The sequence below is a fragment of the Ambystoma mexicanum genome, chromosome 14, assembly GCF_040938575.1.
Source record: "Ambystoma mexicanum isolate Mex_15411 chromosome 14, UKY_AmexF1_1, whole genome shotgun sequence".
Lineage (NCBI taxonomy): Eukaryota > Metazoa > Chordata > Amphibia > Caudata > Ambystomatidae > Ambystoma > Ambystoma mexicanum.
In genome coordinates, this window is record NC_090940.1 from 529877907 (window position 1) to 529903289 (window position 25383).

At 43.4% G+C, this 25383-nt stretch overlaps 1 protein-coding gene across 2 annotated transcripts in view; it reads right to left on the reverse strand.

Annotated features, from left to right (window-relative positions):
• DLK1 (delta like non-canonical Notch ligand 1) overlaps positions 1–23614 on the reverse strand; it is a 137600-nt gene extending 113986 nt beyond the window's left edge. Inside the window, exon 1 of one of the 2 annotated variants that reach the window (XM_069637767.1) lies at positions 23342–23614. In XM_069637767.1, the coding sequence (XP_069493868.1) occupies positions 23342–23417 (76 nt within the window). In that variant the 5' untranslated portion in view covers positions 23418–23614. The remainder of the gene's footprint in view (positions 1–23341) is intronic. The other variant, XM_069637768.1, reaches the window with a different exon arrangement.
• Positions 23615–25383: the final 1769 nt, after the last annotated feature.

A 25383-nucleotide genomic window follows, 5' to 3' on the forward strand; every position in this document is an offset into this window, starting at 1 on the left:
TTCACTTGCGATTTCTGGATCACACTCTGGTATTACATTGAAGACAATGTACACACTGTTATCTGTCTCTTCAGTAGAAACTGTAGCTTTCCATGCATTTAGAAAAACAGCATTGTCAGCCACATGTCTTTCTTTTCCTTGCTGAAATGCACTGCGAATATCTTTGCACTTTTGAGATGAAGGCCTGTTTTTGGTTCAATAAGCCTCATGTCTGACATCACCATTTCAGTGCCGGCTTTAGACTTCAATGGGACTTTATAAATCACCCTGGCCTCTTTATTTCTGGCATTCAGGGGCATTTTTACCCCACAGTCAGTAGTGGAGGAGAGTGAAAGAAGGGAGTAGACAGGAGGGGAGGAATGTTGACAGAAGTGAGAGTGGTGGTAAAAGAAGATGACCTGGGTAGAGGAGCATTTGAAAGAGGGAGAGGAGTCAAAGATACCAGAGCTGGGAAGATAGCTCAGGAGCAAAACATTTATCTTGGAAAGAAGACACCTCCAAGCAGCATGGGTTTGAATCCCGGTCCTGTGCTTAGAGGCTGGCCTCCAGCATGAAGCGCAATATAAGAACACCATTTTATATAGTGAACACAATAACGGACGTCTGATCCAATTACTCATTTGCCTATTACCATGCCTGCTGTCACACTGTAGACACCATTTATAACAATTATTGATGAAGCCAACCAATTTGGCTCATCTTTAAGCATTTTATAGGCATTGTCATCAGAACTCTAGGCACTAATGCAAATTATCTGCTATTTTTCTTATGAGCCCAGAGCATACCATAATTTGTCAGATATTGTCACGACGTGCTCTGTTACTCACATCATGTACCATATCTTGCTACCCTATATGAGGTAATGACATCAAAACCATGGCACTCACTGTTTCAAGGTTTTCTTCTCAAAATTCAAAGTAATCAGACTAGTGTAGGTTAACTCCCCAGCATTCAGACCAAGAAAATACAACCCACTATGGGAAAAGGCTAGGTACACCCTTTTTCGAGAAAGACAAGAGCTTTATTTTGTATACAAAAGGAAAATGGTGACAATGGTATTACAAGTCCACTGCCACAGAGCTCTCCTGTTCTCCGTACAAGACTCTGGATATAAACACAAAAATCATCACATATGACACACTCAGAATACAGCGTTAATCCCCACCCGCATTTGCTACCGCCTATGTACATGCTAATGATTATGTAGCCCATTTTCCAATTGGCTCTGCGGTTTTCTCACCACACATGGGTAGCGTCCCTGTTCATCTTGAAATACTACCAGATAATTGGTTACTTTAAACTGGCACCACCCTACCTTTAATCCTAATCACATGATGTACACCTGGTCATCACCATTAACTCAGCCGTCAACTTCAAGATCATCCTGGTCCAGGCAAACAAAGCAGCCCTTTTCTCATCCCAGACACATTCACGCAGCATTGTGCACTCCCCACTGAATGGGCATCATTCTTTGTTCTCCCTTGCACAAAGCATAGATCATGTTATTCTCCAGTTTCCCACTAATCAATCCAGTTCCTGAAGGAATTAGGAGCCATGTTCCTTTGCATCTGGTAGTTCAAATCGAATGGCCATCACTCTGCGGGGTGCTACTGTCTTAAACCGTGGTTCATGTTTTGGCATTCTAGGACCTTTGCCTCGCTTCCCAAGAATATGACTTTTGTGCTAGGCCACAGCCCATAGCCTGCTGAGCTACACACATTCCTGTCTAATTGTTCAAAAGCCTAGCTGATGTGGGTGTACGTGCGTGTTTCTCACCACACCTGGGAATCAAAATGTAATGTTCAGAGAAAGGATGAAGGCTCGTTCTGTGTTTTTGTTAGGTAAAATGTTCATAGTAATGATAAACCTTCCGGACCTGTGTCAACCCCAGAGCTTTTTGCTTTATTGGTGGATTATTATTCCTTATGCCTCAATGAGTGGGAACCCTTTTCCACCCTCACAGAATATTTTACTCTTTTTATGGGTGTCATTTTTAAGGCTATCCATAGTGTCTTTTAAATTGTATCCTGTATTGGCACATACTGCCTATTGGTTCTGAGTTGCCCATGAGGCTCCCCTTTTTAACTTTCTCTGGCTAACCTTGTGAGAACTACAGTTCCCAAGGGTAGAAAGGATCTTTGAATCCATTTTACATTTTATAGGGGAGAACAGCACCCCCCCAGGCCCTCACCTTATGTTGAGTGCTGGGGAGATACTGTGTATGCCTTTACAAGGACAAGCTTACCTTTATTGGTTGGTGGCAGTGAACCTTTTTATTCATTTGGTGCACCTTTATCGCAGGCTGTTTCCACAGCCCCAGTAAAGGCACCCATGGGCAGGGGTGTTGCTAGGTCTGGAAAAGATCAGGGGCTAAACTAATGTCGGGACTGGCGGGACTCAGGGCTAGCTAGAATTTTGGTTGTAGCACCTGAGCTTCTATCCGGGGCTACAACCAAAAGACCCTGGGCTATAACCCCCTAAACCCCACCTAGCAACACCTCTGCCCATGGGTGCTTATTTTTACCAAAATGGCCCATGTCTTCTTTTTTCTTCATTTCAGTTCCTTGTCCTTTCTTGCCCCTTCCCCTGACCTCCAGGGTGGGAAAATCCTTTGTGTCAATTGTATCTTTGGCACAAATCCTATGGATTCGAAGCCCAGGCTCCAGAGTGTCTGTGAAAGCAGAAAGCAAGAGAGGAATTCACAACTCTGCAGTCATTTGTCTTACAGCCTGACTACAATCATCCAGTTCAAACTGGCAGGCTGACTGTTCTGAAAAGACTGACAACTCCCCATGTTTTAATGTTGCAAGTCTGTATGAATAGCTGGGTTCCTGCATAAAAGTCCGATCCTGGAAGCTGAAGAGGTAGTTAACCACTGTAACCAAATCCAAAGAGGAAGATGAAGTAAACATGGCAGAGACAATTTCCAACAACCGAAGAGCTTGCTGTGTAAACAGAGCCTGCTGTTACCCTTCCTTTCAATCGACCTGGGCACTCTGAAAAGGACGACTCTAGCCCACAGCCTAGTGGGACCACTAGACTCAAGAGGACCTGTATTTTGAGCCATCCCAAATTGTGCTGTGACCTTGCAGGGCTGCAATACCCAAATACCCTTGGACTTCAATCCCTTGCGTGGCGCACAGTCTTCTGAATTGCAAATCGTGCTACAATTTTGTGGGCATCCTGCTGGACCTCCAGAGACATGAAACAAGTCTAACAAGTCCCTTCAACAGACTGATGGACCTTGCAAATAACAAGAATCCAACCAGTGATATTCAGTCTTCTATTGGCTCTTGAAAAGGGCACCAAAACCACAGAACTGCAAGCAGCCACAAAGAAACTCTTGCCTGTAGCCTTCCCCATTGATCCTTGTGTCAAATGTCCTTCCAGGGCCCTGTCTTCAGTCTTCATGAAAAGGAATCCAGTGACTGGGTTTTTGGGCTGCAGATTCTGAGGTTCTCCTGCTTCAAACTGTTCTTCTGTGCTGAGGTACTGTGTTGGCTTGGGTATTATTACCTTAAGTCTCTCGTGATGTGTGTGCAGTTTTGGGGTGTTTTCTGTGATTGGGATTCCTCTCGTCCAGTTCACCCATACCCCTTCTGGAATCCTCCTAGGGTTTCTTCTCTGAAGTCCCTGCACCTTCAACTAACTTTTAAAGTAGAATACTTCCTTGTTTGAACAGTCTTCTCCTGTTACTCTGACTTGGCCTGCAACTGACCCCTATCTCACCCTGCCTACAGATGGCTCCTAGATCACTAGGGTCCCTCTTCTGCCTCTGAAAGAACTCATGTATAGAAATGGGAAGGGCTGGATAACTTAAGGGGTCTGTCTTGAAAAGTAAAACAAGTGTTGGAAAGTTTACTTACTTGTAAAAGAGTTGGTTCGTAACTACCTCTGAGAGTGAGCAGTTACAAAAGTTCTTACTTACCTTGAAAGTGTTCTGCCACTTGCAAAGGTATATGTAAGGTTATTTTACGTATCATGGACATATTCTGCCATTCTGAAAAGTATATGTACATTCTTTCTTTCCTTAGAAACAGATTCACCATTCTAACTGAGTGTAGCTAGAAGGTTACTTTACTCACCTGTGATTTGGGTCCCCCTATTCCCAAAACTAATGCTGTTGGTTCCACTGTACTATACCTGTTAGGATATCAATGTATGAGTGTCCCTTATTGGGTCTTGCTTCCCCTGACTTGCTATAGGCCTGTCCAGAATAAGTCTACCTTAGTTTATTCTGATCCTTAAGATGCTGATAAATCCTTTTAAAATGATATAGGTTTACCTGCCTAAAATATCTGTGTGCCATTAGTGAAAAGTGTTTTTTAGGTGTAACTGACCTTGGTATGCATGGTGCAATACTCAGTGTAAAATGGTTTTACTGATCTTAGACTGTGTTCAACTGAGCGGAAAAGTAAGTGTAATTGTATATTATACCCCAAGGTCCAACTCCCCTAGAATAACTGTGTTATCCTGAATCAAAGTTATCGTTTTTAACTCTTCCTAGAATATGTGTTCCACTATTCAGAAATGTATTTTGTCCAGTTTATTTACTAAGTGATTTATTACTGAGAGTCACATACAACTGCTAGTGCCCACTACCATTGTATTACTGAAGGAAATCTAAAAGTAATAATTGGTTTTTACTCCCCAAGAATAGGTGTGACCTATACTGAATGTGTATGAAAAGGTTTGACTTACCTAGACTACTGTTAGTTTTATAAATAAGGCCTTTTGCTTCCAAAGTATACAAGCTGAACTAGCTAAGAGAGGCAAGGCACTAGGCTCACTATGAGAAAGCTCTTGCAGAATGCTTCTTGACACAATTGAGGACTCACCAGAAGAGCTCTTCACCAACCCGGATAATACTAAAAAGAGGCTTTGGGGAAAAGACTGGATATCGACTTGGCAAGAAGCCAACAACTACAAAATCCACAAACAGCTCTGACTCGAGTCGAGAGCCTATGGTCAGTCGCAAGAGGTACATAACGATATTCCCAGACCCAGAATACAGAAACCAGCGGATGAGAATCATATTTAGCATCCTTCCGACTATGGAGATCATGGCAGCTAGATCAAAATATCACTTGATTGTTCAGACTGGCAGGTTCTGTAAGACTGCATCATCTTGGGAAACCCTTCAACACCTTGCAAAAACATGCACATCTTTAACAGAACTGAGATCGAAACACCAGGCCAAGTACATCAAAAACGTGGAGTCCTTATCTGCAGATGAATGGCACTGAGAGGTGACAATGTGGGGCTTATCATCGCCATGATTGATTTTATTAGAGAGTGCTTAGGCTCGAAAGGTCATACATGTTAAATCCCTGCTAACCGACGGGGGTGCAATCTGACAGATCGTAAAGACAATCGTCAGGAAAACTAGGAAATATACCTAATCTTCCTTCATTCCTCGGTTGGGACTAGATTATGATGCAACCCAAAGTGTTCTGTCTAAAGCGACATAACTTAAAGGCTTTTCAAAACATTTTGTAATCAACTAATGTGCAATAAATAAAATCATTTACAAAAATAAATAAATACGGTCTATGCTTTGGTCTGTATACTTTCAAGCATAGTGTTGTGGTTTTTATAATGTGTTATATGATATGTGATAGTATGTATTGCTCCCAAGATTTATCTGGGCCTACTTCTATTTAAATAAACCATTTATATTTACAATACACAGTATTTCAGTGTTTCTTTGGACCATATTTGTTTTACAATGTCTTTGTACTGATTCTACAGCCCTCTCTCCCGCCTAAGAAAAACATGGTTGCTCTGTTGTAAATGTACCCTTACCTGTATTTAATCTATCTCCATGTAAATTTGAGTAATACGGAAACGTCAATATTACAACAAAGCCTTTAATTTGTACCCACGCAAACCAAGAGTGCCATGCAATTGACCATTGAGATTAAACAATTATTGCTCAAAGAAAGACTAAAAACCTTCTTTGCCAACAAGGACATTGATCTTGAACGGGACACTCCTGGCCTGGCTTTATCGTCCATCTTCACTCCAAATGTCTCAGATGTGCCAGGCAGCTGAAGTAATGACATTTGAACATCTGGTCCCAAAGGATCTTGACAAAATTGTCTCCTCTTATCATCATGCTTTTTATCCTAATTTATCTCGTGATGATTTCAAGGCCATTGAGACACTGGTCCGAGATCAGTCAATAGTGATAAAAGCTGCTGATAAAGGTGGAGGGATCATGGTGACCAAGAGATTTATAGACTGTTGGCCATTCCTGGCCACTATCTAAAACTTAGCAAAAACCATTCAGAATCCATTAGATTTAAAATATTAAGATTGAGTGAAAAGGGTCTAGATAAGGGGTTTCTATCAGAAAAAGAATATGAGTTAATTAATTACTCAACTTTTAAAACAATTTCATTGTTTTAAAAGTTCCTTAAAATCCATAAAGATACTCAAAACGCCCCGGGATGGCTCATTGTTTCTGGGTGTGGCTCCATTCTTGAGCCACTGTACAATTATATTGATTTCTTCCTCAAGCCAATTGCCATGACAACCCCAACTTTTTTGCTAGACTCCAGAGATGTCATCAATAGAGTGGAAGGTTTTACATTTGATCCATTGAAACAACTTTTGGTCACTATGGATGAAGAGGCATTATACACCAATATTCCTCAAGAAGAAACAATATGCAGTATAGAGACCATGTTAAATAGACACCCAATACCCCACAAAGTTCCAACAGGCTTTTTGTCTGCATGTGTAGTGCTAGAGTTGAAAAATAGCTTCTTTATGTATAAGGATGATTATTTTTTGCAGTGCAAAGCTAAGGCTATGGGCTGCACTGTTGCTCCCAATTAGGCCATTATTTGTATGGCTTTGATCGAAGAACAGCTGATCCTTAATGATGTAAACCCTTTTCTCCAATTGATTCATTTGTATCGTCACTAGATCGACAATATCTTAATTATCTGTAACAACAATACAGATAATTTAAGTCAATTTGTGGAGTGGATGAACCAGATTAATTTGAACCTATACTTCACACATGACTACTCTCCACTGAGAATATCCTTTTTGGCTTTGTCAATTTTTCATAAGGAAGGTACCCTCCAGGTCGAATTATTCAAGAAAGCTACTGAGAGAAACACCACTTTACATTTTGGTAGTCAACATCCTAAATGTTTGTTGCACAATCAACCTTATGGCATGGTTTTGCAGTTGCAACAGAATTGCACAAACATTTCAAAATCAATGCCTATGCAGATATACTACAGAGATGATTGGTGGAACAGGGATACCTTAAAAAATTGGTCCGACACTGCAGGAAAAGGGTGAGATTTACAGATCGAGACAGTTTGCTTCTGCCTAAAACCAATGCCACTTCGATCGACCGGTTGGTCTGCTCATCCACCTTTTGCCAACATAGTAAGGCAATCCAGGGAACAATCTTAAAAAACTGGAGAGTGTTGAGTACAATAGGAATCAAGATGGATAAACCTTTGTTTGCTTTCAGAAAAAGCAAAACCTAAAACAGAACCTCACAAAGGCATGCTGTCTACCTGTCAGAAGAGCAACCACCCTCAATGTCAATCACACCCAAGTGATTGGACACAGCCCTTGTACCTGATGTGTAGCATGTATCTACTCAATGAAAATAAAATCTTTTGAACATGAGGGCAAAGTGCGGCAACTACGTACTCTCACGACCCGTAAAAGTAAGAATGTGGTGTATGCTGTCTTATGTCCAGGTAAAAAGATCTATATTGACGAGACATCAAGAGAAGTCCACCTAAGAATCAACAAACATTGTTCTAAAATCTGCACAAGGACATTAAGTGCCCCTTTGGTTATTCATTTTCTGGAAATGGGGCAAAAACTAGAGGACTTGAGGTGGTTCTGTGAGGATAAAATCCAAGAGACAACTGTGACTCAAGAAACGCAAGAATTGGCCTTCAAAGTACAACTTTGGATCTTTAACCTCAAAACATTTAAGCGAGGCTTAAACTCCATAGAGGAATGGGAATTTAAAACATAACTTTCTCCAGCAACCACTTTGTTGAGTGCAGTCAAAAATGGGCTGTTTGGCAGCCCTGTTTAGTGGTCTTTTCAGAATCATCAATATTCTTTGGTATAATGGGAGTATAGAACGTCCTTGTGCATTCAATTAGTCCCTCCTGGTTGAACCTCATTGAAAGATGAAATGGCTGAGATTGCAACATGTGCAGAGGAGACTTTGGCATTAGAATTCTCCTTTTCACCATAACTATAAATCGTAGTACGTAGATTGTTGCATGGACACATCAGCCACTGGTAATCACAATATGCAGCATTCGTAATGAGCAGTGGTTTGTGTTCTGCATCTGCATCATCCTGGCAGCACATTACGATTTACCATTATATAACTTAATACATGAGGCACCGGTAACAATAATACACATTTCTTTTTACAATGATTATATGCTTAGCCTTGTGTATGCGAATCATCCTTGTAGTGTAACACGGTTTACTACAATGTACATTAATATATGTTGTGGATTTGCTTACACCAACATGGCTGCCATAATAATTGGTGGGTGTCTTTAAAAGTATCGTTTTCGTCTCTCACATGCCGGAGAGACTCGATGACGCAACTCAGTACTAGGTCATATAACCCATACGTCCACAAAATATGATGGTCTTGAAAATGCATACTAGACATGGCAAAAACAGGTAGAATCAGGAGGCAGGAAGAACCGTAGGAGTGATACGAGTCGCCCGTAGCAATGGGTAAGTGGCTTCCATGAATTGCAAACAGTCTTGCCGTTAAGCCTTGCAGTATGGATTTGTGCCACCATAGAACAGCTCAAAGCTGCTACTGAGCAGCTTTAATTCTGTTGCCCAAATTACGACTGTTTTTACTCACTGAATATCGAGGTTCGCCATACATGATACCGCTAGGAATGTACATCACTGTAATTCTGTTGTCTAGATCACAACGTACACTTACACAATTGAATACTGAGTACTGCCGTGCATGACTCCACTGAGAGTTCACATTCAATGAATGATGAGCGCCATACTCCACGGTTGTGCCGCTAGGCATCAATTGAAATTGTGTGGCCTGTAACATGTTTATGCTCATTGTGTGGGCCATAACAAGTCAATGAATAAAATATAATTAACAGCTATTCGGTCAGCTAAAACAAGCTTTGCTTTATTATTTCAGAAATGTGACCTGGAACTTCTCCAAATGCCCCTGTGTGAATTCTACACTGCTTGCACTGTTTGGCTATTCAGTTTGATTCAGGAGCAGCAGTCATGACTGCCGTGTAAATTGAAAACACATAATCTAGCAAGTCAGAATTTATGGTGAGTGCTTAAAACAATACTACAATTATAAATACCATTTACTAATATATTGAGAAGGGCCAAAGATGATGTTCTCTGTCTAGGTGGCATTAGATATACTACCTCAGTGACAGATTTACGATTGAAAACAGAAGCCCCCCCCATGCTGGATGAACAAACTTTTTCTTCAACTTCTTTCACCAAATAGGCCTGGTGAGATTACACAATGGGTTGCGGTGTCGAGGCAGCTGTTGACTGTGTGATCGCTCTGTAGGGCACGGCTTGGTTTCTGTGGCACCTTAGGTTTTCTCAGGCACTCCGGTAACGCACCAGATGCTTCCTGAGCGCGTGGATTAAGGTTGATAAATGGTATGCATGTGCTATAAATGATTGTAGTATATATGCTGTATGCAGGATTATGACCTATTTTATATATCAATGTTTTAGGACTATTGTGTGTTCCCTGATGAAGACGTGGCTACATTTCCGCCAATACGTTGAAACCGGTCGATCTTGTTCCAAAAGGCTGGAAATGGAATCATGAAAATTAACTAATATCCACTCCAGGGAGAGAAGAAAAATAGTTATTAATTGCGATGATTTTCAAAAATACTTTTTATGTGAGTGAATGTGATAAATGAATGCAGATATGGATATACCTGTTCAGATTGAAGCATTATGCCCAGTGTAGATTTAAGAGATTATTGGTTGTGATTATCCTGCATTAAATTGTTGTCCTTTGATTTATTCTTGATTTATTCAATATTTCTATAAAAGTAAATGAAATTAACCACTTTTGTAAATTGTATCCTCTGGATTCCCTTTTTCTGTTAAAAAGGAGCTCTGTCTGTGCTACCACATACTCAGGTGGTACAACCTTATACTAAGAGTTGAGTCTTGTACTGTCTCAGTTCAATGGTTTTACAAAGCCCTTAGTTGGACTTCAGAAAAACGGTCATAACGGTTTTCAACACGGCCTGCGAGGATTCAGGCCTACTCCTAAAAGCAATGCTACTTTAGGTTATAACTACCATGTGTATGCATGTTCTGTATCTTATGTGATTCTATTACAAGACCTACTGGTTATTTCCCCCCATGTGATACCCCGCCCTCACCAGGTAGTCCCACCCATGAAACATCCCCCCCATACTGCACCTATTCTCAATTTTTATATATATTTTTCACAATCTAAATGGTCTGAGGGGGGGACACCAATCTGCACATGCATACCCAGCACCAGCTACTGCCTTCAATAAACCAGGTTCTTGCACCATGATCATTCAATACCCAGCACCCACCCAATTGTCAAGGCTGTGCACAATTTCCATGATTCCCATTAGGAGGCAGTGCCAGGTTCCCCGATGTCTAGATAGCATAGCAGTGAAAGATTCTATTACATGCAACTTGGACATCAAAGTCAGATTCCATTATGCCCACTTTGCACAGAAAGGCCATATAGCAATATGCCAAGTTATCAAAAGCCATGGCAGATTCAAATGTGCCAGGTTAGCACAGTGAGATCAAATGCCCTTATTTTCATTCATCACATGACCACCATTAGAGTAAACCCAGACCTCAGTGTGTCTGTTAGCCTGCAAAGACATATCATGTAATTGTGTGTGTGTGTGTGTGTGTGTGTGTGCGCGTGCGTGCGTGCGTGCGTGCATGCGTGTGTGTGTGTGTGTGTGTGTGTGTGTGTGCATTGATGTGGCAGGATTGCTATGCTAGGCTATGTTGTGCAATGCTAGGCTAGGTTATTCTATGCTATGTTATGCTTGGTATGCTACATTAGGGTCTCCCATACAGTTATATCTCAGACCCTCCATGTCACCTCCCTCTGCCTCCCTCTGCTTCCTCTGCACGCAGCACTCCAGATTGGCTCAAACCCCTCCTAGGGCAGAGGACATCACAGACCTTCCTGTTGGCTTATTCTCTAATATAGCATTATCCACATATGTGGTAGATAACAGTAGGGTTTCTATGAATGCTGCTTATTCATAATACAACACAATGTCCCTGAAGGGCTGCGTCACAAGGTCACAAGTGAGATGTCGACAGTTCTTGCCCAATGTCTGAAATATTGTGCCAAATAACACCCCCATTGTGAAAGTACAGAAATATATTAGTATTTGCCTATGATAATTATAAAACTGGAACTCCAGGAGTGGGCCCCTAGAGAGAGATATGTGTGCCAACTGCCTGAACACTTATCCTGCTGTGTTCCTGCTTCTCTGCTGATAATGTCTCTGTATGCCATGTATTTGCTATATAATACAAGAAGCTTGGTTTAGCATCAGTCTGTGTCTCTCCCCTTATGTGCTGCAAGCTGAGGCCGGCCCTTGGGAATGTGCCCGCTCTTGGCCACCACAGAAATGGTGCTCTGGTCTCTGGCCAAGACTGCACAGGAGTTTTTCTGGGGGCTGCCATATACCATGACTGCATGCCGACTACATCAGGTCCTCAGCATACCAAAGGGTGCTGTTAAAAGCGTGGCACGCGAGTTATCTGCGAAGTTGCCAAACTCAGCGGTGTGATTGAGAAGTGGCAATTGGGAAATCTCTGTCACAGTGCACGACCGTGAACTTGTTTGAATCCTTCAGACTGAGCGGCAAATACAACCTTCCTCTTATGTTGTGGCACAGTGTTTTTCTCTGCACTGTTTGTATTTTGACTAAAGTTGATTTGCAATGTTGCATATGCTCTCTCTCTCTCCAGACAGGTACTGGTGTTTTGAGTTTTGTATTTGTATGTAACTACGTAGATAGCTGCATGGTGGAAATCATTGTGTTTGTCTATGATCTGTCTGTTTTGGCTACTATACGCTAGTTACTGCCTTCGGTGTAGAGCTCAAATTAAATACCCATGAATTAGTGCAGCAAGCTATCTTGCGTGTAAGCCGTTTGCTGAGAGATCCTTAAGATTACAAGTCAGTGTACAGTTCTTGGCATACAAAAAAAAAATCATAGGTGTCCCATAGTGTCGCAGAGGCACCGCCAGCCCACAACCCCCTCTTCCCTGTATCAGTGCAGCATGATCCAGACGTAAAAAAGCACTGGCAGGCTGTCACAGCTCAACATTGAAGCCAATATTAAATGTATAATGTTCAATGTTTACTGTTTTCGCAAATATTCTCGACAAACATAAAACACTGATAAAGTTTGGCTCTGAACTACAGAATGCAGGAGGTGTGTAGTGCTCTTTGCAAGGGCCTTTCTGGCAAACAGCTGATGTTTCCTGTAATGTCATTACTGCCTAAGTGTCATGTTCTGATTAAAAAAAAACTCCTTTTTATTTCTATGACTGTTACATTTTGTGTCGCTTGTTGCATTGGATGTTTGGATTCTCAATTGGTGAGGTTAGGTAACAGTTTGGGTTAGTGCTCATTTTGCTTATTGCACTGGCCAAAGAGGAAGTTTAGATCCTCATTGCATTTTCTTCTGATTTAGGCATAGAGCCACTGTGTGATGTCAAAGTCTATTTTGTGTCTATTTTGTTATTTTGTGTTTTCGAGCTATGGAAACATGATGCTGTCTCCGGTTCAGTGAGATTCAGAGTCGCTGTGCCCGTGGTCTGTGTGTGCTAGCACATAGTCATAGTTTATGAGTAGGGGGTACAGCTGTGCTTTCACATGGCCCCCAGGATTGGACGTAGGTTCTGATGCATTTGCCGAAGATTTTCTATTTAGAGTTGTTTTGCAGCATGCCATCGCTGTAGGTTTTGTTATGCATTCCTGGGGCTGCCATTTCTATGACTGCAGCTGATAGGTTTGTCTTGTGTTTTTTTTTTCTCTGTCGCTGTGTTATTCAGCTGTGGCTTGCCTTGCCACGCAATCAGAGGATTGCTGTGGTATGCCACTACCACACATATCCTTGGTCTATGCCATTCTCTTTAAAATTGCTTCCTGCAGGCTAGCCATGTTAGGGAATTGCCTTATTCCACTTGGTGTTTCGTGTCATTGGGATTTTTTTGGGTTGATGGATTGACTTTGTGTTTATTTTCCGGATATATTGTGGGCACTGTCAACATTTATTTTGATATGTTTCACTGACGCCCCGTCCATGCTACAGACAATTTACTGCTACAGAAATACCTACATTCTTTTCTTCCATGCATGGGGAGTCCTTGATTTGACAAGAAAAAGTTTCTGCTTAACTGCATTTTCGTGTTTGGCTCTAACCTTCATTGCTTTACCTACCGCAACACTTAGAGCCTTGCAGTCTTTATCTGTGTTCTAGCTTCTGCTAAAAAGGCGATGTGGATGGACTTCAGTCATTTGATAGTTAATTGTCATATTTTATTTCTGAGGCACCCTGAAGCGGTTGCTTTGGTCCATCTTGTCTTAAATATCTCTATATTCAGCCAACTCTATCAATCCTTGCTTGCTCCTGTCTCCCCTTTCATACCACCTCTCCAGTCTGTCTTTCAGCTGTCACCACTGGTAAATACCAATTGCCGAGAGGTTGTTTGCACTACCACTCTTGATTTGCAGTACCTGTGGGCCTATCTCCCTTTGTGTCTGAACACTTGTCCTGCTGTGTTCCTGCTTCTCCGCTGATAATGTCTCTGTATGCGGTGTATTTGCTATATAATACAAGATGCTTGGTTTACCATCAGTATGTGTCTCTCTCCTTATTTGTTGCAAGCTGAGGCCGGCCCTTGGGAAGGGGCCTGCTCTTGGCAACCACAGCATGAAGGTTAGTGCTGAAGGTCCTGTTGAAGCAGTGTTATGAATGCAATCAATGATGGGGAAGTTTGTTTATGCAGTGCTGGGGGCAGTAATGTTGTGCACAATGCTGGGGTTGGTGTGTCTTTGTACACTACATTGAAGTGCTGGTGACACTGTGTGCTGGTGAGGTTAATTTGTGTGTACAGTACAATACAGTGGGCAGTGTGTGAGCATGTATGCAGTGAAATAGCCTGTATATGAGGGTATACAGTGCTGGATGCAATGTGTGCCAAGCGGTTGTGGGCCTGTGACACTGCATGCAATTTGGGGATGGTGTGCGCGAAGGGTGGAAGTAATTTCCATTTTCATTTCTGGCATGTTTATTGCCAAAGTACACTTGGGCAAACAATGTACCTGCTTTATGATTTTTAATTAGAGGAGGTCCTAATGATGAACACATCTCAGAACACATTACCTAATAATTCAAAAGAAAAGCCTTTCTCATAATTTTTAAAGAGGTTTTGCATTGCCAACTTTCAGTCAAAATTCAAAATAAAAGTATGTATATTCAAACAATGACATTGTTATTATTAATTCCTGACACAATCGTGCAGCTTCCAAGCACTCTAGTGATCAATAAATGTTTCTAAGAACCACTCAATTGCACTCATTTGATCACTTTCAGTCGGATGAAAGTCCGAGTTGGGTATGATGGAATGGGATGCAGCTGGTGCATCAACCCACTGAGCTATTTTAACACTTACATTATGTAAATGTAGTAAATGTCCAGCAAAAGTATACAAGCACATTTACTGAGTGTATTTACATGTGTTCATGAGCAAAGCAGCAAAGCTGGGTTCTGTATAATTTGGGACAGTCTGGTAGGTGGCTCTGGGGCAGGGCCAGCTCAAGGTGTTTGTAGGCTGGTGGGGAGCCCCCTGTGCCTTACAACTGGTAAAACCAGTCAGATGAGCAAGTGGAGTGTTTAAATTATAAAAAAAGTTAAACAACTGGAGTGAGGTGGTTAATAGCTGAACATTTTGAATGGGATAGCCAGCCAGCAAGGGGCTGAAACACTTGTCGCCTGAAATGCTACGAATTGCTATTTGGCAGGATGGTACAAATGATGTGAAATTATGAATATAAAGGCAAAAGCGGTGCTAAGAGCATTTCCAGAGACTGCTAGAAGCGGGTGACGCCTGGAGTGTGGGCAATGCACACATGTAATGTCCCAAATTAAAGGGGTTTATTTCCGTTTCATAATACTTCCAACCTAGGGCACCTGCTCCTGGCCCCCAAAGTTCCATGACACCTTTCAACTGAACAAATGTAAAGGCTCTGACACAATTCCTGCTCTGGGGTGTTAAAGGTGGGTGCCGCAAAGGGACCTCAGAGCTAATTACGGTACCAAAATTTGCGGTACCGTAATCAGCACCTCCCCATTCGCATTATGCCCTATGGGGGCAAAAATGGGAATGGGGAAGAGCCTTGGTGAATGGGGAATTACCGCCCCCGCTCACCTTGGAGTAGGGCGGTAATTCCGCCATCCACCAAGGCAGACACGGTAAAATACCGGCGGCAACCATGGCGCTAATAAAGCCATGGTTACCGCCTACCGTGTAATGAGGCCCATTGTTGCTAACTGCCCACGTGTATGTCTAATTATCTGTATTTATTAACATCGTCTATGCCGGCACGGCCACAAGATTTTTCCAAGATGGCGGCGTCAGGTAATCTAAATGCATTGTGCACTTCTCATAAAACAATCATCTTATCCCACTTAAAGCACTGCCTCTACTCCACAGGACAGTGACCTTAATGTGCAATACAAAGGAAGGAAATCACTGTTTACATTTCTTGCACTTGGGAAAAGAAAGGCTGGTTTCTACAACCAGGGCCATGCTTCCCAATTAGAAAAATAAACAGACTTTCTTTTCACTTGCTCCAGATTCTTGGGGGGGGGATAGATCATATTGTGTCCCCATGCTTACAATTGTGTGGGGGGGTTATCACCCCTGCCCCCCATTTCCTACACCCATGGGGAGGGTCTAGTGAGTGGCCAAGAGTAGGCACTGAATGTCAGGCCTAAAGCCCCAAAGGAGGATATCTAATGTTAAATACTGCTACATCACAAAGTTCGTAAAAGCTGGCTTGCAAACTTCTCATGCACCTAAACTGCCTCTGCCCAGGACAGATGCAAGCAAGGAAAATATGCTGTCAAAATAATCCAAGATTTATACTTTTATTATAGTAAGTGATTTATATTGCACTTAATGCCAAACTCCTCGGATCTTGCCGGACTGGGGATTGCCATGTCGAACGACATTGTCTTGAACCCCCATGTTGCACAGTGTTGTCTTGTTCCAAGGCCATCCATCACTTTGCCCTGAGCTAGATCCCTACCTTCTACATGTGACTTGTGTTGTAGAAGAATATTTTTGTAGTAAGAAAATTGCAACATACCAAGATCCGCACAAGAACTTCTTTTAGATGTGTCACATGCACTTCCATGTGCACCATGTATTGCGTGCATTGTTGGCGCGATGAACGTGGAATTGTCTGTGCATCGCCAAAGCATGGCCATTTCACACGAGCGAAAATTGTCTGTCTCATATTTCAATAAATGATTGGATGTCTGTGAACTGAGCCTTGATCATCACAGCTCATCATCTGCAATCCAAAATTGAACTGACACCGTCTGATCAAGAGGACTAGGATTGATCTCCCCACTCTTTGATATTGTCAGGTTATCCTAAAATGCATAGAACATTACCAAATTACTCATGTGCCACATGCATCCATGAATCCCAATCTCATACAGATTGCCCTCATGCCCTTACCCCGTTCACTCTTTCCATTACCCACCTTATTCATTGCCCCTTGTCTCTGCCTCTTAGCCATTTCTCTCTTCCCTTCACTCTCCTCTCCTTCTCGATTTTCTAAATACTTCCACACAAGAGTATCGTTGTGCACAGACCACCTAAATTGCTTTGCTTTGCAAGGGCCCTCATTCGGAGTAGGGCGGTAGGGGATACCGGGCACCGGTAAGAAGACTGGTGCCGGTAATCCATTACCGCCCTACTACGAGGTCCCTTAGCAGGTCCCTTCCTTAACTCCTGGCCTGACCAGGTGTTCAGAACGGGACCCGTTAAGGGACCTGGGTGCAAATAACGGGCTTGGCATATGCCGGCCCGTTATTTGCACTCTCCCCATTCCCATTGAGCCCTATGGGGGCTTAAATGGGAATGGGGAATGGTTTGGTAAATGGGGACTTACGGGTCCCTCCAAGGTCGGAATGGACCGCTAAGTCCCCATTGAACCAAACCGGAGTCGGTACCGGTATGGGAGGCAGTCATGGCGCAAATAGCGCCATGACTACCACCATACTCGGATTGAGGGCCAACGTCATTGTATTTCTTGTGCATTATAAAGCTCAGTGTGTGGAAACTAAACGGGCGGGTCATTATTGCAGAAAATGTGCACCAGTGCAATTATGCTAGCACTAGGCAAAATAACAACCATGGGAAAGCAACGTATTCTTTCATTTTTGCATTACATCAGCATTTACCCTTGTGTAATTGCGACAAAATGACTACTGCTCTGAAAGAATACAGGGATGAGTAGTGGCTAAACGACCTCAGCCCCACACTACTTCTACACCAGCAGTGATCTCAATCATAAAGGTAAACAGTCCAACAGGTATGCTTCTTTTGCCTTTTGTGGTAATGTGTACCGAGGGCAGGCTATATGCTTCAGGGGGTTATGAGGTGATAGCAGCAGACAACCAAACATCAATAGTACAAAGGCTCCTAAAAAAAGAATGTCCACTCAAGGTTATAAAAATAAAGTCTTTTAATTAAACAGTAAGGATTCAAATAACTAAAAAGCAAAAGCCCACTCCTGTAAAGAAACAAAATGCAAGCTGCTGTACAATAGCACTCTGGGTAGATTAACACTGATGTTCAGGCACTCAGGTGGCACAAGATCATGTTCAAGAAGGTGCCTTGTAAGAAAAGGGCAGTTTAGCAGTCTTAAAAGTTACTTTGAACCAAAAGGTTGACTGGGGTATAGGACATTGTCACAGTACCTTTATTTCATTGTATTTGAGGCGCAACAACATTTGATTCAGGTGTTTCAGAGTCGAACCACGAGTCTGCACATTTTCTGTGTAGAGTCGGAGTTGAGTCTTGGAGCAGTGATGACAGTTCCTTATGATGTGGGGCCATTAAGTAGTGGCTTTGACTTGCGTGTTCTATTAAGCTGGCAGTGCTGTAAGACTCATCTCAGGGACAGAAAAGCGGAGACTTGACTTAGGTGCAAGTGGCTCGACTGACTCAACACAACATTCAGGGACTGCAGTGATGCCAGCTTGGAGCTCGAAAAAAGCTGGAGACCACGTGACAGTATCGAGTTGGGGATACTTGAAGAGTCAGCAGATCACAGATCTGAGACGGTGGAGCTTTGGCATTGGCGCTGAACGAACTTGGAGATCGAGAGACAGTTAATCATTGAGTCATGGTGTTTAGACTGTGCTGAAGGTGCCCAAACTGGCATAGAGGCGGTTCAGAGATGGTGGGGAGCCAGGCGTCAACTCCTTAATTCTGCAGCTACTCAGAGTACCAATCCACATGCTCTGGGGCAAGAATGGTCCTTCTATTGTGCTCCCAATCCATTCTGCTTGGCTGGTACCTACCGAGGTTCCTTTACCTACAGTGACAGATCTTGGTTCCAGTGCAGACACAGTAAGGCCTTGTTCCAACAGCAGGTTACCCACACTGTTTCCTGTGGATGGCTAGTGGGCTAAGTTCTCTGCCTTGGATGCCTTGTTCCTTCACCTCTCTGTCAAAGGACTTTGGGATAGACTGTATGCCCAACAGAGGTCCAGATGAATACTTACTTGACCTTATGGAAGTCTGGAGATTAACCAAAGAATGAGCAGGTTAACCATCTAATTTATGAGTACACAGCCCCAGGGGATTAAGCCTGCTGTGAAGGCTCCAATCCCTTTTGTTGAAACAGGTGCCCTATTCCTTACGACATCACACCCGGAGTACTTTGCTTGCAAGAAGTGGAGGGCACAGGAAAAGATAACCCTTACAGAAAACAAAATGGTGGAACCCTTCTCCAGGCCTACTTTCCCTCTATGGCTACTCTAACCTCTCCTCCTTCCCATGCATGCTACTATCAAAGGAACTGCAGTGACCAGCACCCAGGTGTATGGCTGGTTTTGTTATGTCAGTGCGCCTCTGAAGCACCATTCCCAGGAGACATTCTGGGGGAAGGGTCTATGCCCTGGGAGAAGGTTTGACCCTTCCTGCTTGGAGAATCAAAGGGGCAGCATCATGTCTATTGTTCCACGGGGCAGCTGTGGAGACGGTAAGCCTAGATGTCAATAAGCAACAGTACTGTCAAACAGTACTGTCATAGTTAGCCCTGCTCACAGAGTTGACACTAGTCTGATATAACATTGATGGAGCTTAATAATTGTATGTCCTTAGAAGTCATCATGCCATGACTCGGCATGGCTTATATTTAAAGATGTACCTGCCACCAGACTCTTTAAGGTAGAAAAATATTATACTTTAACTCAGTGGTGCAGAGGTTAAATTGTTACCTCTGCCTGTAGTGACTTTGTATCCCTGCAGCTGTCAGCGATGCAAAGGTGGCCTTTGAACCTGATCTGCGCCACAGCAGAGCTGGCACTGTAATTGTCTGTAAACTAGCTAGAGCAAGGCACCTTTGTGCATTATAATTTTGGCATGGAGCATTTTGAAAGGGGCAGAGGTCTGATTAGTAGTCCTCGCTTCTAGAAACAGTATTTACCTGCAACTCTTTATATTAATACAAATCTAGGGCTTTCACACCCATGCCAGATGGCATTCTGTAACAGCAACAGGGAATGGTATTAGCACTACGGGCAACCTTGCCCTGATGCAACAATGCTTTAGAAGAATGTAGGTCCGTAGCTTAAAAAAGTGAGGCATCAAACCAAGTTGTAATACATTTACACAACTCTTTTACACTCCAGGGGATTTTCTTGTCTTTTTGAAGCTGAAGTAGGAGCACTAATCGAAAATACCCTTTCCACTGTGCATTCCTCCTCCGTCTCCAGGAGGAGCACATGGTTTCACAGCTGCATTAGATTTGTATCCAGGCATAAAACTAAAGGATTACATAAGAATCGACTGTAAACGCCGTCAACCAAGGGTAGAGGTCAGGCTGCATTTACTGTTTTGCAATCTGGAGTGTAAAATCAAGGCGTAAAGGCAGTCTCAGACTGGCCTATAGGGCAATGCCGGAACCAAAAACACAAAATGCTGGTGTGGGCCCGTTTTTTTGTTCAAAGTGGGCCACTTTTTGAGCAGCCATTCTGATGAGTTACTTCACTATGCAGATAGTAGTTTTGAGCAGTGTTGCTGAATAAATACCTTTAAAATATACAATTTGCATCAGATGTTTGTTAAAAAAAAGAATGAATTGCCATTTGCAAAACGTGGGCCACTTTTTCCAAGGGTGCCCGAGACAATTTAATTTAAAGGCAATTTTGCCTGTTTTTGCAATTCACTTTTGCACTCCGTTTTAAAAATATGGATAATTGCAGGAAGGATCCAACAGCACGTAAGTGCTAATGTTGGCTGTCGCCTACATACAATTCCCACTTCAAATGAAATTGTCCCAAACACATATGTTTTTGCAATAAGGCAACGCTAATAAGGTACAATTGCTCTTGCACACATGCAAAGTTTTTGTAAGACGGCCACAGGAGAGGAGCTGCGTGTACTTACAGCCCCCGCGTCACGTGTCGCACTCGCGATCACTGAAATGGTGTTATGCATTGCCATGCTGCAGTGCTCTGTGCCCAAATTGCAACACTGGGTATGTTTGAAGTATTTTTTCGTGAAAAAACTGCATGCAGCTCCTCGCGATGCTCAGTTAATTAAGGCATTCACCTGGGAATATAGTATGTGTAAGCCCATGGTCGCTTCTAGAAACTAATATTGACCCTCGCCAGGTGCCCAACTAGGTCCTAATGTGTGCCCTGCATATGCAATTGTGCATTGGGTTCTTTTAATGGCGTTATTTTATGCAGCACCGTGAAAAGTCCCATATTCAACAGAATGGACGAGTGCTGTCAGATATCTTTACCCTTGATGCCAAGAACGTACACTCTCATCTGGTAGGAACCCAGATATCTGCCAGTTCTACCCAAGCGGTACAGGCTCAGTACCTGAAAAACAGGGGGAAATAAGGATGGCGCCCCCTAGTGCTGAAGAGCAATGGGGCACACACACACATCTCTGCCAGTGGGTGAATCTGCAATTACACATTCCAATGGGTTGTGCGCTCAGATGTGACTAATTACTGGCGGGAGCATAATGCAACGTGTTTGTTAACATATGAGCTGTCAGTTTTTATGGAGGATGTGAGAATCGTTTCGAGCAAGGTGGGCTATTTTGGAAAACAAAAACAATCCCAAATTGCAGGTGAGGAAGCATGCACTTGTATAATAATAGAGATCACGTTCTTAACAACAAAATATTGCACTTATCAAGTGTAATGTACACCAAATTCAAAATAACGTTCAGTGGGCTGATGCCAGAAAGCAATGTATTGATAAGGAAATGTGTAAATGTGCAGTTTCTGATGTAATAATTGAAGTTGAAAAAATCACATAACTTATTTCATGCAAAACGATAAGCTTAAGAAATTCTGAAGATGTTGAAAGCATGATGGTGTTTGTGAAGAGAGGGTGTGTGTGTGTGTGTGTGCAGGGACGGTAGCAAAGGTTATCTCTTATCCACACAGCCAAATCTCCAAGGTTAGACTCTTTGCAGAGATTATCAACACTTTCGGGCAGAAAATGCCTGATATCACTTTAAAAGAATGCAATGCCATCTTCCCTGTACCTTTAAACTAAGGCTGCTGCATCAAAGTATTACAAATGGCACTAACAGGAAGGGCAACGAGAAAACAGCCATGTTCAGCTAGAGACGACTTGAAGAAAATGAAATCAAAATAGCACAAAACAGCACCAGATAGCAGCCGCTTGGGGCTACGTGGGCGCTTTAGGGAGAAAACAAATAGCACTTGCTTTTTGGTAGCTTGTTCTTAGAGTGCCCGTCAGTACTCTGGGTACACAGGAAAAGTCGTACTATATTACGTGTCCCAGGTGCTGAAGAGCAAGGATGTGATATGTTCCCGAAGCCATTTGTGAGGCTTGTGCTACTGCTTTCTCCCAGGTATTGCGCCCAGATGAACTGACTTCAGGGCACTTCCCCGTGCAGAATGCTACACGCGCGCGCGCGCACAAACAGCATAGATTAATCAAAAATAGGCGGATGCAAGGGGCCAATTTCACGTTCATAGTAAACTATTAACAATGGAAAGGCAGGCAAACTTGTGGACATACAAAGGATCGAGGGGGGCAAGAGAGAACGAGAACAGATGCAATGAGAATGCGAGAGCACAACAAGGGAGAACGGGGTGGATTGTTAGGGGCTGCGATGAACTGAGAAAAGAGAACACTTTGCCAAGTGGAATAATGGCCCTTGAGATACTGACAGAGGGGTTGCAATCCAAGAGCAAAATAGATGCATGGATTAAGATGGCCAGATAGATAGATAGATAGATAGATAGATAGATAGATAGATAGATAGATAGATAGACGGACAGACAGAGAGACAGAGAGACAGATAGATAGATAGATAGACAGACAGACAGACAGACAGACAGACAGACAGACAGACAGACAGACAGATAGATAGATAGATAGATAGATAGATAGATAGATAGATAGATAGACTGAGTGTAGCCAAAGATAAGCAAGATTGAGGTCAAGCTAGGAAGATGGAAGACAGAAAGCATGGGGGCAATGATGGAGAAGATGTTTAGTTCAGGGCAGGCAGATAGATATGCAGACGGATAGACCGGCAGGACAGGGAAGATATGTACTTCTAGAGAGACAGAGGCATAGACAGATCAATATGGAGATAAAGAGAGGGAGACTTTAGGCCAGGAAAGCTACATTCATAGAAATATAGTTAGGCAGTATGGAGCAAAGATGTGGAGGATGTTTCGTTTTCTATAGCTAGAAAACACCGTGGAGACCTAGATAAGCATGATGTTTAGTTCTAGATAGAGCGAGTCGGACAGCATCGAAACGGGGACAGGAAAGCATTCTAGATAGCTACAGATAGTTCGGCAGTGTGCAGCAAAGCGAGGGAAGCATTCAGTGCAAGTGAAGAAGTATCATTACTGGAGTGATCTGCCTGGAGGATTGGCTGCATGCACGGGCAGGCGATAAGGAGCGTGCACGGCGGAGCTCTGCACGGGCGCCACCCGTGCAAGTCGCCCCGCACTCACCTCGGGCGGCGGGCACAGATCCCGGCGGCAGCAGCAGCAGCAGGAGGCAGAGGAGGCTGAGCGTGCGCACGTCCATGGTCGCTGCCGAGCGTGTGCCCCTGGAGTGCGGCGGCGGGGGGCGCAGCGCATGCTGCCCTGGGCACCAGTGGAGGAGCCCCGCGCGGTGCTGCTGCCAGCCCTGCTGCAGAGGCTGAGCGAGTGAGGGGGCTCTCGGCAGCGCCCCCAGCGGCCGCCCTCTGCCACGCCCCCGGAGAGCGTGGATATATTCATGCGCCGCGGGAGATAGGAGGGGGAAGATTAGGAAGAGAGGGGGAATATATCTATATATAATCATCTACACAGAATGTGTGACAGGGGAAACAGCGGCATGGGCATAGAGGAAGCCATCGAGGGGAATAATAGCAGTAGAGCGAATGAAGAGCAAGACACATGAGATGGCATGTGAGAGATTAAGAGTATGCGGGGGAGATAGGAGGGAGAAGAGTAAAAAGAGAGGGGGGAATATATCTATATATGATTATCTGCACAGAGTGTGACAGGGGAAACAGCGGCATAGAGGTGAATAATAGTAGGAGGCATGCAGGGGGGCGAAAGAAGAGCAAGACATATGAGATGGAATGTGAGAGATTAAGAGTATCTGGGGGAGATAGGAGGGAGAAGAGTAGAAAGAGAGGGGGAATATATCTATATATGATTATCTGCACAGAGTGTGACATGGGAAATAGCGGCATAGAGGTGAATAATAGTAGGAGGCGTGCAGGGGGGCGAAAGAAAAGCAAGACATATGAGATGGAATGTGAGAGATTAAGAGTATGCGGGGGAGATAGGAGGGAGAAGAGTAAAAAGAGAGGGGGGAATATATCTATATATGATTATCTGCACAGAGTGTGACAGGGGAAACAGCGGCATAGAGGTGAATAATAGTAGGAGGCATGCAGGGGGGCGAAAGAAGAGCAAGACATATGAGATGGAATGTGAGAGATTAAGAGTATCTGGGGGAGATAGGAGGGAGAAGAGTAGAAAGAGAGGGGGAATATATCTATATATGATTATCTGCACAGAGTGTGACATGGGAAATAGCGGCATAGAGGTGAATAATAGTAGGAGGCGTGCAGGGGGGCGAAAGAAAAGCAAGACATATGAGATGGAATGTGAGAGATTAAGAGTATGCGGGGGAGATAGGAGGGAGAAGAGTAAAAAGAGAGGGGGGAATATATCTATATATGATTATCTGCACAGAGTGTGACAGGGGAAATAGCGGCATAGAAGTGAATAATAGTAGGGGGCATGCAGGGGGGCGAAAGAAGAGCAAGACATATGAGATGGCATGTGAGAGATTAAGAGTATGTGGGGGAGATAGGAGGGCGAAGAGTAGAAAGAGAGGGGGCATATATCTATATATGATTATCTGCACAGAGTGTGACAGGGGGAAATAGTGGCATAGAGGAAGCCATCGAGGTGAATAATAGCAGGAGGCGTGCGGGGGGGGCGAAAGAAGAGCAAGATTTATGAGATGGAATGTGAGAGATTAAGAGTATATGGGGGAGATAGGAGGGAGAAGAGTAGAAAGAGAGGGGGGAATATATCTATATATGATTATCTGCACAGAGTGTGACAGGGGAAACAGCGGCATAGAGGTGAATAATGGTAGGCGGCGTGCAGGGGGGCGAAAGAAAAGCAAGACATATGAGATGGAATGTGAGAGATTAAGAGTATGCGGGGGAGATAGGAGGGAGAAGATTAGAAACAGAGGGGCCATATATCTATATATGATTATCTGCACAGAGTGTGACAGGGGAAACAGCGGCATAGAGGTGAATAATAGTAGGAGGCGTGCAGGGGGGCGAAAGAAGAGCAAGACATATGAGATGGAATGTGAGAGAATAAGAGTATGTGGGGGAGATAGGAGGGAGAAGAGTAGAAAGAGAGGGGGCATATATCTATATATGATTATCTGCACAGAGTGTGACAGGGTACACAGCGGCATAGAGGTGAATAATAGTAGGAGGCATGCAGGGGGGCGAAAGAAGAGCAAGACATAT